We start from the raw sequence: 12,953 nt of genomic DNA, 5'->3' as shown, positions 1-12,953 counted from the left end.
CCAATTCCTATGCTCACTAGGCGTTTGAAGTTAGACCACTTGGTTTTCTTTCTTTTCTTTGTTGTTCTGTTATCTTCTTCCCATGTACCTATTTCTATGAGTATGGGGTTGTGGTCTGCTGATCCTTCGTTTAAGGTTCGGATGTCTGTTTGTAGTCCTAGGCTTTTGGCCACTACTATATCTAAATGGGTTGGTAGAGCATTTCCAGGAAAGTATGTTGGTTCGATGGGCCCAATCACCATGGTGTCTTCGTTGTTCACTAGATAATTATTCAGTATTCTACCGTTTCTGTTTGTAGCTCTATCGTTCCAGTTAGGGGATCGGGCGTTTAGGTCTCCTATTATTATGGACGGTTCTTCGGCGTTCAGGAACGTATTCAGGTCGTCGTCGTTTAAAGGATCTGTTGGCCTTACATATGCTGAAGTGATCCTTATTTCACCTTGTCTCATCTGGACTTTTATTGTTGTTGCTTCCATAGTGTTTAGTGGTGGCGTATGTTGTAATGTATGATTTATTCCTTTTCTCACTAGGATAGCAGTTCCTCCTGAATTTGCTCTGTGGTCGTTCCTGTAGATGTCGTATCCTGGAAACTTGATATTGATGGTATGAGTTAGTTTAGTTTCTTGCAATGCTACGACATCCATTTCATATCTATTTATTAATTCGTCCAGCACGTTTGTATTAGTTCTTATGCCGCCTGAATTCCAGGAGCCTATCTTCAGGTATCCCCTAGTTTCGTGCCTTAGTTCAGTGCTATTTTTACATTTTTAATCGCTTCACTTACCGTTTTTATGATCATTAAACATGAGTTCGAAAGATATTGACAAGTAGTGTCTGATGCATCTAAGGTCAAATGTGATAACTGAAAGTATTATAGGATTTAGTGAGCTTGAAAACCATTTTTCCCATTGGATCTTAATTTGTTCATACTTATGAGGCCTATAACTTAAAAATTCGAAGTTCAATTTTTCAGTTTTTCGGCTATACTGAGCCGTATGTATGTCCAATCCTGACCACTTAGGCACCATTTGAAAGCTCAACTTAAGCGCTATTGATTTGGTGCATTTGCGGTTTTCCTGTTTCTCTTTGAACCTAAGATACATTCCCCAAAAATATGCCGTGTTGTGCCTACCCAGTCCTGTAGCTGGCTTATGGGTGGTCAAAAGTCACAAACTATACCGGTTCTGAATCGGCCCCGATCCCCTCTTGAAACACAGAAAAAAAGGAATGTGTGTGTACTTTGTACGCACGTAAGAAGTTATACTTCTATTATATAATTTCAACGAAATAAATATACTCAACAGTTACAATACCAAAAATTAAGAATAATTACCTAAAATTAACCAAAACTTACCAAAAATAAAAAAAATATATGAATCGTCCGGGATTTGAACCCGCGATCTCTCGATCTCTGGTCCAATGCTGTACCAACCGAGCTATCAAGCCCCGTTCTATTGACGTGTCGGATATAATTACACATCACGGTGGCAAATAGATCAAAGTGAAGAATAAAAATAGATATTTTATTATCTTAGAGGAAGACAAATCCAAAGACACAAAAATTATAATAAATAATACATTTACTAAGAACACTAATATATTCTTTTATTGACTTAGGTATTTGCGCTGATACATACATAATTTGAAAGATTAGCAACGAACTACTGCGCTGTCTGCGCATGCGCCAGGAAATTATAAAATTTCACCCTCGATCGTAAAGAAGTATAAATTCAAAAATTCAGATCGGTGTAACTTTTCCACACACATATACACATACATACATACATTTTCCCCTTTTTAAATAGAAATTGAGTCAAATTTCTGAGCTCCGTAACTTTTGAATGGTATAAACGATTTTCACAATTAGACATGCATTGGAAAGGTCAAAAATGGTCAGTACTATCAGAAGCCGCTGAGGTCTGACTTAAATGTTTGTACTTTTTGGGAATTTTTGGGACCAGAACGAAAAACAGACCCTAAATGGGGAGGGCCGTAAAATCCACACCCTTGAGCCGGATCCACATCAATAAAAATTTATGTTGTACATTTTATTTGACACAAATTTGCTCGTGTGCGTTGAACTTTTTGTTGATGTGGACTGTGCGCCGCATGGATTTACGCAAAAATATTTTCGTGACGATCAACGCACGGTATCCGTCATGCTGTCGGTTTTTCAGTCGAAAAAGAAATTTTCGCCGCACAGCAGTGTTAATGTGGACTAGATTATCCACTTGTCGCTAAGTGGATTCGGCGGTACAACACACAAAATAAATACTTACGTAGTAAAAATACTTGACTAGATTTAAAGTGCCGCAAATATTTTTTCTGAATTTTAAAATACAACACACACACAAATTTTTTATATCTTGGATATTAAAGCACCCTAATATGTCTGTGTAGATTTTGGCGTTCGATCCGACCATCACTTGTGACATCGTTGCCGTATCATCTAGTTTTTCATATTATCACGTTACAATTTTTGTGATATTATACACGAGCGTGACACCCTCAAAAAAGCGCTTAGTTTTCGAGATACTGACCACAGAGGGATGAATGGCTAATTTTATTCATACTTTATATTTTCGAGGGTGCTAAAAACGAAAAATGAAGTTTATTTTGAATTTTATGTGGGGGAACATTGTCAAAATCGCAATTTTAACCTAAAAATAAAAAAAAGAAATCACGTTTGTTTGCGTTTACCTCGCTACAACTCTGTTCCATTTTAATATTTTTTTCTGAAATTTTTACACTATATAGCTGTAACATTTCTGAAGTCAAAGGTATCTGCCTCAAGTTTTTATTCTTATCATGATAAAGGTTATGAATTTTTCAAAGAAAAAGGTGCGGATTTGTGCATTGCAAAGTTTAATCGTAAAAGTTGTGTGACGAAGTTTAAAATTTAGCTTCTCAATCACGTTTATTTTAAAGTAAAGAGTACAAAGAAGTTTTCTGGTAAGTTTTAGATCAAAATGTTTTATAGAAAAAAAAAATAGTGCAACTTTTAATGTCAACATTAGAAATACCCAATATAACGCTTATTTTTTGAGGTACAGACAATCTAGGTCTAATTTCTCACATTTAGTACTATCCTTGGATTACAAGCTTTCATTTGACACCTCATTTGTCATTTTACCTAGTATAATGACGGAGAAGTAAACGTTATTATTCTATTATTCTTGTAGGTACATTTAACATTGATTGAGATTATGAAAGAAATATATAGAAAACAGCATGGCAACACTGTGACCCACAAACATAAAAATTCAGCCACATTCAGCTGTGCGTTACATAGGGTGCTTTAGTATCCAAGATGTCCCACATTTTTATTGATGTGGATCCGCCTTTAGACCAAAAGGGATGGTTGACATATAGATGGGCGAGTCTTTTCCGAAACTTTAATGTATGACTATACATATTAATATATTTTTCAAATTGGGCTCTGTACCGCCATTCTTTATTATATTACAAATAAGTGTGCCAAATATCTCGAAAAAATATTCAAAATTACAGCCGCAATCTTGGACCGCGTTTTCGCTACCTGTTGATCGCTACTGTTTCCTCTTAATGTATGCGGACGACATAGTACTAATAGCAGATTCCGAGAACAAAATGCAGAAACTAATGGATATATGTGGGTAGAGGAAATAGAAGAGCTAAAAATGGAAATAAACGAGGAAAAAAGTAAGATAATGATAATCAACGGCAAAGAAGATAATGAAATAAAGATAAAATGCAAAAACTCAGAACTGGAAATAGTTACAACTTACGAATACCTGGGAAGTATCATTACTAACGACGGAAAAATAGACTGGAAAATAACAAATAGAGCAAAGAAATCAAACAGGTTATACTATGCCTTAGCCCCAATACTGGAAAAAAAAGAACTTGCAAGAGAGACAAAAATAAACATATATAACACAATAGTGATACCGACTGTGCTCTACGCAAGTGAAAACTGGACAATTCTGGAAAAACATAAGAGCAGAATAGATGCAATGGAGATGAGACATTTAAGAAGGATAGTTAAAAAGACAAAATGGGATAGATTAAGCAACGAGACTATTAGGAGAATGGCCAACCAAGAACCAATAATGAATAAACTAAAAAAGAAACAAATGAATTGGTATGGGCATTTGATGAGGATGCAACCCAACAGAATTACGAGAAGAATACACGAAGCAAGGAACATTGCAAAAAGAAACAGAGGCAGACCAAGAAAAAAATGGATAAAGCAAATAGTAGAGGCGCGAAAAGTTAAAGGAAAATCACTCGAGGAATTAAAAATAATGGCGGAAAACAGAAAAGAATGGAAGAGATGGGTGAATTTAAATTAAAATAGCGATCCCAAATCCGACACCCTGATAGGGTACAAGGAAGGGGAGAAAGAAAGAAAGAAAGATAAATTAGTTGTTTAATGTAGAAAATAAAAGTTCTAAGGTCTTAATGTCTAATATTTAAATATACCTACTTCTTTATAGCTGCCAATGAAAATTCTAAAAGTTTGGGCGTAACTGAAACAAGTGATGTAATATCCCCTCCAGGCATATCCAATCAAATAGTGACTACTTCAGAAAGTCTCAGTAAGTATTATTTAAAAGTGATTTAATTTTTTCGACGATTTGTTTATATTTAATCTTATTGTAAATTTAAGTTTGAATTATGTCCTTTTATATAAAATAAAATTCCGAAATGTAATATTATACTTATGACACTCAAAAGATATATGTACATAAAGTATTGTAATTAGAAATTTCTGTATATTAGACCCCACATACTAATGCCGTGGCAAAGATCGGTAGGGTTAAAAAAAATTCTTTTGTACACTTTGGGCCAAAATTAACCGGCCACCTTAAAAATGGGTCATTTTTGATGTCTTATATCTCCTAAACCATAGAGTTATATATTAGCATAGAGAGAGTGTCATTCAGAGCGAAGTGACGACACCATCTTTTTTATTTGGATTAGTGTTGTTTCACTCTTACGCATAGTAAAGCTGCTACAGTTGTCCTCCTCTTCCGTGCCTATCTTCACACTGAATGTCATCGTAGATTTTCGATACAATGTGTTAGAAAGAGATGCAGCAAACCAGTCCATGAGATCTTGTCGTCAGGAAGCGCGAAAGGTAGGCTCCCTCTATGTTAATATATACCTCTATGTCCTAAACCTGTTGTCCGATTTAAGTGATTTGTTTAATATGTTATAGCCTTATTTATTGATAATATCGTTGCTATATCGTATAATTGTTGCTAAACAGGTAAATTTTCATTGTATACGTGTGTACGAATCAAACTGTGTTTTTTCTTAAAGTTTGCATCACCCTGTAGAATATTCTAGTATTTGTAGAATACTGAAACTAAAACCTAACTATAGCCTCATGCTTTCTCAACATTTTGTTGTTTGATTGATTCGCTTATGTTGGATAATAAAAAAGTTAGGCGCTTTAACAACTAGACATGTTTTTTTTTTCAATACAGGGTGTTTTTAAAAAAAATTGGCAAAGTTTAAGGGGTAATTATGCATGAAAAATAATGACAGTTTGCTTTATAAACTTATGTCCGCAAATGCTTCGTTTCCGAGATAGGGGGTGTTGAAATTTTTCTGACAAACTGACGATTTATTTATTACTTTAAAACCGGTTGAGACATGCACATGAAATTTGCTGGGTTTTAATACGTAGTTATTGCACATTTTTTGGCATACAATTAAGCATTTAATATTCACCATTGGCGCGCATGCGGTAATATGATGGCTCATATTACCCGTATGCGCGCCAATGGTGAATATTAAATTCTTAATTGTATGTCAAAAAATATGCAATAACTACGTCATAAATCCCACCAAATTGCATTTGCATATTTCAACCGGTTTTAAAGCAATAAATAAATCGATAGTTTGTCAGAAAAAATTCAACACCCCCTATCTCGGAAACGAAGCATTTGCGGACATAAGTTTATAAAGCAAACTGTCATTAGTTTTCACGCAGACTTACCCCTTAAACTTTGCCAAATTTTTTTAAAAACACCCTGTATTGATGAAGAACATGTCTAGTTGTTAAAGCACCTAACTTTTTTATTATCCAACATAATCGAATCAATCACACAACAGAATTTTAAGAAAGCATGAGGCTATAGTTAGGTTTTAATTTCAATATTCTACACATGCTAGAATATTCCACAGGGTGATGCAAACTTTAAGAAAAAACACAGTTTGATTCGTACACCCGGTATACAATGAAAATTTACCTGTTTAGCAACAATATTATTATAACCATATTGTCAAGGAATAAGGCTATAACATATTAAAAAAAATCACTTAGATCAGACAACAGGTTTAGGAGATATAAGACATCAAAAATGACCCATTTTTAAGGTGGCCGGTTAATTTTGGGCCAGAGTGTATATTGCACTTAGGGCCGGTACTTTTTGTATGTCCCGGTTAAACCTCGGTTAGCTAACCGGGGTTTAATCGGGACAAAAAAGTACCTCTTAGGACTCTTAAGGCCTCTTGCGTTGTAATAAATGCAATTATATTTATTTTTATTTTTATAATTATTTATGATTATAATAAGACGTATATAATTTCGTTTATGTCTATGTTATGGATATATTTCTGTTCCGATTAAACCCCGGTTAGCTAACCGAGGTTTAACCGGACATAAAGTACCGGCCCTTAGACAATCAAGTCAAAATTAGTTAGGCTTGATTAAGTATTAAATATATAAATTTACATAAAAATAATGCAATGTAATAATAATACCAATGAAATTTAAACACAGAAATCCAACAAGGAGAGCAAAAAAAATGTGGCATAACATACACTCACCGGCAAATTTCTAACTGAATCTAACCGTTAAATGTTCTTGTGTGCATGATTTTTTATCAATACACTATATAAACTACAGATATACGAAAGAGTGCAGATTAAAAATTAAGATCTATAAAGTAACAGCCAAAAATTGTAATTTGTGGTCAAAATAGATCCCGGCCAGTCCGATAAAAGTTAAATCAAATCGGTATTGTTCTGTTCCTCAACTGAATGTTTGTTTATACCATTTCTTTCGGCTATTTTATTGCGTTTGAGCTGCCTTCTATATTCATTTCAATCGCGAATTCTGCTCTCATCTATGAACAGTACAATGTGTATGTTCTTCCCTTCCTCCACAGTCCAGTCAGCATATTCTCGCACAAAATCAAGTTTAGCTTACGCTGTTATGGGAGCAGCTGCGGGGCGCAAGCTGGATGGAAAGCCCTTAAATTTCTTTCTGGCCAGTCTTATTCTAATGGTACTTACCATCGAGATAGGACTGAGACTCCTTCCTATCTCGATGGTACTTATCTACGTTCACTCACACTGTCACACTAACATTTCTCATCTCAAAAAGACGCATATGAGCTTCAATAGCGGTGCAAAAGCAATTTCTTAAAACGTTGCTGACAATGAAGCGGTCATCTAGAATTATAATGCATCGATGTCCGCCTTGACCTGGCCCATGGTACAAAGACGCCAGGTACGATAGGTGGAATATCCGAAACTCGGATGAGTTCGCGCATGACGTCACAATGAGAGTGATTTTAAATATTCCCCATTTAAAACATTAGCGCTCGGAACACAATTAGTTTTAAATTGGTCATAGAGTCATTTTAATAGAATAAAATAATTTCTGTTTAACTATTTCGGATTTATTCAAATGTAGGTGTTTTATTATTTTGATTTAAAAAATTAATTAACAATATAACGAACAAAAATAAATTTCCAAAATAAATTTGTGAGTTATATTTAGAAAAAAATTTGTATTCGTAGCATTTAAATAAATTTTACGAGCTTGTTTTTGATTGGCTTGTCTCATTTGGCGCCAGTGTTAAGGAGGGGATCGAGCCATGAGCGTACATATAAAAATTTGTAGGGGGGCTAGACGTGAAGATGTTGCACATTACATTTTGTATACTTTGGATGACAATATATAGTTTAAAGCACCCGAAAAGCCATGCCCCCCCTACTCATATGTATGGGGGCCTATGAATCGAGCCTTCATTTAGTTGCACGTAAACAGATGAAAATAATTGATTATTAATGGTCTGAAACAAAATCACAAAACAAATAAAACACAAGACTTTAAGTGACAATTTTCTTTAATTTTCTCTTATTTCTCATATTTTCTGTAAGTGTTAAGTTTAGTTTCTTAATCCTAAAATACATACGCGACCGAAAAAACAGGTGTTTGGTTTTGTAATCACATTCAATATTTTCAGACAAATCAATCAGTCTTTGCAAATAATTTTTGCCTGACTTTAACTGAAGTCCAGACCCATTGAAATTATTAAATATAGTATCCAGTTGATGCATTTAACCAACAATTTTTCTGGAGCTTTCTTTAGGCCCCCTTCGGAGACTTGGTCAATCCACGTGTAAGTGGAAGTATCCATACTTTCAGGCAAATCTAACTTCTTGCAGATATACCCACTGACATATTCCAATGCATCATATTGTAATTGGTTTAATTCTTCGAGTGTGCATCCACTTCTTCTTTTTCTGCATCATCAGATAAATCTGAGAAGTATGTTTTGCATAACAAAACTTCACCTAAATTATCGATTGGACCATCCCTGACCTCATCAGCTTCTGTGTTACCAGCTTCAGATAAACTCCTTTCATTTCTTCCCAAAATATAGTTTTTTATGCGGTAGCGAAATTCCACCGCATCGGGATGGTCATGTAAGCCACCAGCCCTCCTCATGTTGCCAAAAAAATTATCAGGTACATTTTGGTTTAGATGGTTTTCATTTTTCATCTACTTGGTCTTCAATATAAAATACTTACCACAGCAATTTTGAAATTTGAACTTTTTAGCATAGGAAAAATATTGAGCAGGTAGGTATATTACCGACATATACAGGGTGTAACAAAAATACAGGTCATAAATTAAATCACATATTCTGGGACCAAAAATAGTTCGCATGAACCTAACTTACCTTAGTACAAATATGCACATAAAAAAAGTTACAGCCCTTTGAAGTTACAAAATGAAAATCGATTTTTTCGAATATATCGAAAACTATTAGACATTTTTTACTGAAAATTCACATGTGGCATTCTTATGGCAGGCACATCTTAAAGAAAAATTATAGTGAAATTTGTGCATCCCATAAAAATTTTATGGGGATTTTGTTCCCTTAAATCCCCCCAAACTTTTTTGTACGTCTCAATAAAATTATTATTGTGGTACCATTAGTTAAATTCAATATTCTTAAAACTTTTTTGCCTCTTATTATTTTTTCGATAAGGCAGTTTTTATCGAGTTGAGGCTTCTTTTTTAATATGTTTACATAAAAATTTTATGGGGGTTTCGTGACTTTAAACCCCCCAAATGTGTGTGTACGTTCCAATTAAACTATTATTGGGGTACCATTAGTTAAACACAGTGTTTTTAAAACTTTTTTGCCTCTTTGTATTTTTTCGAGAAGGCACCTTTTATCCAGATGTGGCTTCTTTTTAATATGGTTCAAAATATACCTAAAAATGTAAATCATACATAAATTTTCATATTATTACCAAGTCTCCATAATCGTAACTAACCATATACAAATATGTGGTGGATTTGACAAATATTCAAAATATCTCGATAAAAACTGACTTTTCGAAAAAGTACTAAGAGCAAAAAAAGTTTTAAATACATTGTGTTTAACTAACGGTACTACAATAATAATTTAATTGGAACGTACACAAAAGTTTGGGGGGGTTTAAAGGAACAAAACCCCCATAAAATTTTGATGGGGTGTCCAAAGTTCACTATATTTTTTTTCTTAAGATGCTACTGCCATAAGAATGCCACATGTCCATTTTCAATCAAAAATCTCTAATAATTTTCGATATATTGGAAAAAATCGATTTTCATTTTGTAACTTCAAAGGGTTGTAACTTTTTTTATATGCACATTTGTACTAAGGTAAGTTAGGTTCAATCAAACTATTTTTGGTCCCAGAATATGTGGTAAAATTTATGACCTGTATTTTTGTTACACCCTGTATAGCGTAAATTGTAATTAAGAACATTGGATATAATTTATATAGTATATCAAATCATCAAATCGCCAATGTTATACATAATTATATAGTTTATCCATCTTTAAATTTCAATAATTTCTGTAAAATTCAATAATTTGTCGACCGAATGAAATTTCAAAACTAATTTAAGTAGGTATACATTATTTATTTATTGAGGGCATCCATTTACAAAAGTTTTAAGAAAGCTATACTTTATAAACAATAAATTTTAAACTATCAAACATCTCAGAATATTAAACTACAACAAACTTATTTTAAGATACCCTTCAGTTAATAATAATTCTTTCACACTAACAAGCCTACTAATCCACTTAAATCTCACAAAAATCTCCCCAAAAGCTAAAAAATCGATAAAACTCCCATATAAACGTATGTGTTCCAACAACCGCTACTCTCATTGTGACGTCGACAGAACGCGATCAGCTGATAGTCGCATGCGCAATATCGTACCTGGCGTCTTTGTACCATGGACCTGGCCTGCGACTGTATGAACCGGTCTACCGAAATCGTCTGATGGCATCCCGTCCGTATCGTACTTCAGCCCCTAGATCCTTCACAGGGCTCAAGACGGCTGCGGTAGAGGATTGGCACAATATTCTCCAATTGAATATCCAGGATATCATGAATGGATTGCTGAACCGACTCCAAGAAGTCATAAGGGTCAGGGTCAGGGTCATATTTTTTTAATTAGACTATAATTTTCAAAATTGTTTGTTTGAATTTTTTTCTAAAGTTTTTAAATATTGAATTTTTGCTAAGCATCGCTTGATTAACTACTTTATTAGTTTTATTGTTTTCTTTTTCTCAAATGTAGTTTTCACCGTATCTCTCAAAAAATTGGTTCAAGTTCTGCAAATTGAAATAAATACAAGGTGGGCGGTAAATTGTGCCGTGAACGTATTTACAAAAATTGTTGAAGCGTTACTCAAAGCAAATAATTCTCCCTTTGTTTTTATTAGTTTGTTCGGGGTTATTTCTAGCTACATAATTAGACATTTAGCAGCTTCAAACACAGTCGTTACACTCCTTTTGGATTTCTATGACACAGTGTTTTCTTGGGTTGTTTTTGATCTTCCTCCTTAGGTCGACCTTGTATTCCGTGATCTAGGATCATTTATATCATCATCTATATTTTGATATTTGAAAGAAATTAGTTGTTTTCAAAACTAAGTCCTCATAAATTAGTTGTTTAGTGTAGAAAATAAAAAGTCTTAATGTAATTAATTAAATTACATTAATTTACTTACATTTAAATGTACTTGTTTATAGCTGCTGACTGGATTTCTAATATGGACGCAAGTGAAACATATGATGAAACAAGTGATGTAATATCCACTCCAGATACATCCACCCAAATAGAGACTTCTCCAGCAACTATCAGTAAGTATTATTTACAAGTGAATAGTGAACTTGCACATTTTTTTTATTACATAATAATGTTCTTCTTCTTCTTCTCGTTGTCCTTATGCCCTATAAGAGCGTCGGACTTTGGTATCAACTATCCATCTTTTACCCATTTCTTCCACGTCTTCCGCTCTCCTGCCATTTCCTTCATCTGTTGCACTGTTTCCCTCTCTTTGTCCCAATTTCCTCGATCTGCTCCACCCACCTCTTTGTAGGTCTGCCCCTTCTTCTTTTCCCCTGTCTTTTGGCATCTGTCACCTTCTTTACTAGTCTGTTCTCGTTCATCCTAGTTATATGTCCAAACCAATTCAGTTTTCTTTTTTCAATTTTTTCCTCTATTGGTTCCTGACTTAGCACGTTTCTGATGTTTTCGTTCCTTTCCCTGTCCATCTTCGTCTTTCCAGCTATTTTTCTCAGCTGCTTCATTTCTGCTGCATTTATGGCACTTTCATGTCTTTTATTTGTGACCCATGTCTCGCTTGCATATAGAAGAGTTGGTACTGTGATTGTATTATATACATGTATTTTTGTTTCCTGGCTGGTTTCCCGTTTTCCCAGTATCGTATTATTAATCGCATAATATATTTTCGTAGCTTTCTTTGTCCTATTTGCAATTTCTAGGTCTAGCTTTCCGTCATTCGATATTATCGTGCCCAGGTACTCGTAGGCCGTCACCCTCTCCAATTCTTGTCCTTAGTCGCTGCATCTTTCTCGGGTTGTCTTCTAAGAGAACGACGTCGTCCGCATACAGTAATCCTTCTCTCATAACTGGTGTTAGGTTCGTGTAGCCTATTATTGTTTTTAAGCGGTTTGTTCTTCTTTTTACATTTTTAAATAATTTATCCATAATTATGACGAATAGAAGTGGGCTTAGGCTATCTCCCTGTTTTATCCCCTTGTTCATCTTAAATTCTAGTGATCTGCTACCTCCCATTTGTACTTTTCCCACCACTCTGCTGTACGTACTCTTAATTATCTCTAATAGTTTCCTAGTTATTCCCAGCTCCTCCATAGTATTCCACAATACTTTCCGGTCTACTGAGTCGAACGCTGCTTTAAGGTCTATGAAGGTCATATATATGTTTGTTCCCCGATCATTATTTTTTTCTATTATATTTCGTAGTATGCTTATGTTGTCAACTGTTTGCCTTTTGGCTCTGAATGCTGTTTGTTCGTCTTCAAGTTTTTCTTTTACCTCTGTTCTTAATCTTCTTTCTATTATTCTCAGCTTGAACACTACTGATGAGAGACACATATCTCTATAGTTTCCACAGGTGGATTCTTCTCCCTTCTTGTGAATTGGGATCAGTAAGTTTTCTTCCCATTCTCTCGGCATTTTGTTTGTTCTCCATGCTTCTCTCATTATTTCCAGCAACCACTTCTTTCTTTTTTCCCTATCCATTTTATCATTTCGGGATAAATTTTATCTGCTCCGCTCGCTTTTCCTATTTTTATTATACTTATCGCTTCTTCCAATTCTTCTGTACT

The 12,953-nt window shown here is 34.4% G+C and overlaps 1 protein-coding gene across 1 annotated transcript in view; it reads left to right on the top strand.

The window, feature by feature from the left end:
• Positions 1-12,953, top strand: part of LOC126889692 (macrophage mannose receptor 1-like) — a 135,091-nt gene that overhangs the window by 76,531 nt on the left and 45,607 nt on the right. The window contains exons 8-9 of the mRNA XM_050658212.1: positions 4,479-4,580; positions 11,331-11,441. Of these exons, the coding sequence (XP_050514169.1) occupies positions 4,479-4,580; positions 11,331-11,441 (213 nt within the window). The remainder of the gene's footprint in view (positions 1-4,478; positions 4,581-11,330; positions 11,442-12,953) is intronic.

The sequence above is a fragment of the Diabrotica virgifera genome, chromosome 8 (assembly GCF_917563875.1).
Source record: "Diabrotica virgifera virgifera chromosome 8, PGI_DIABVI_V3a".
Classification (NCBI taxonomy): Eukaryota; Metazoa; Arthropoda; class Insecta; order Coleoptera; family Chrysomelidae; genus Diabrotica; species Diabrotica virgifera.
This window is presented reverse-complemented; position numbering and strand designations above follow the sequence as displayed.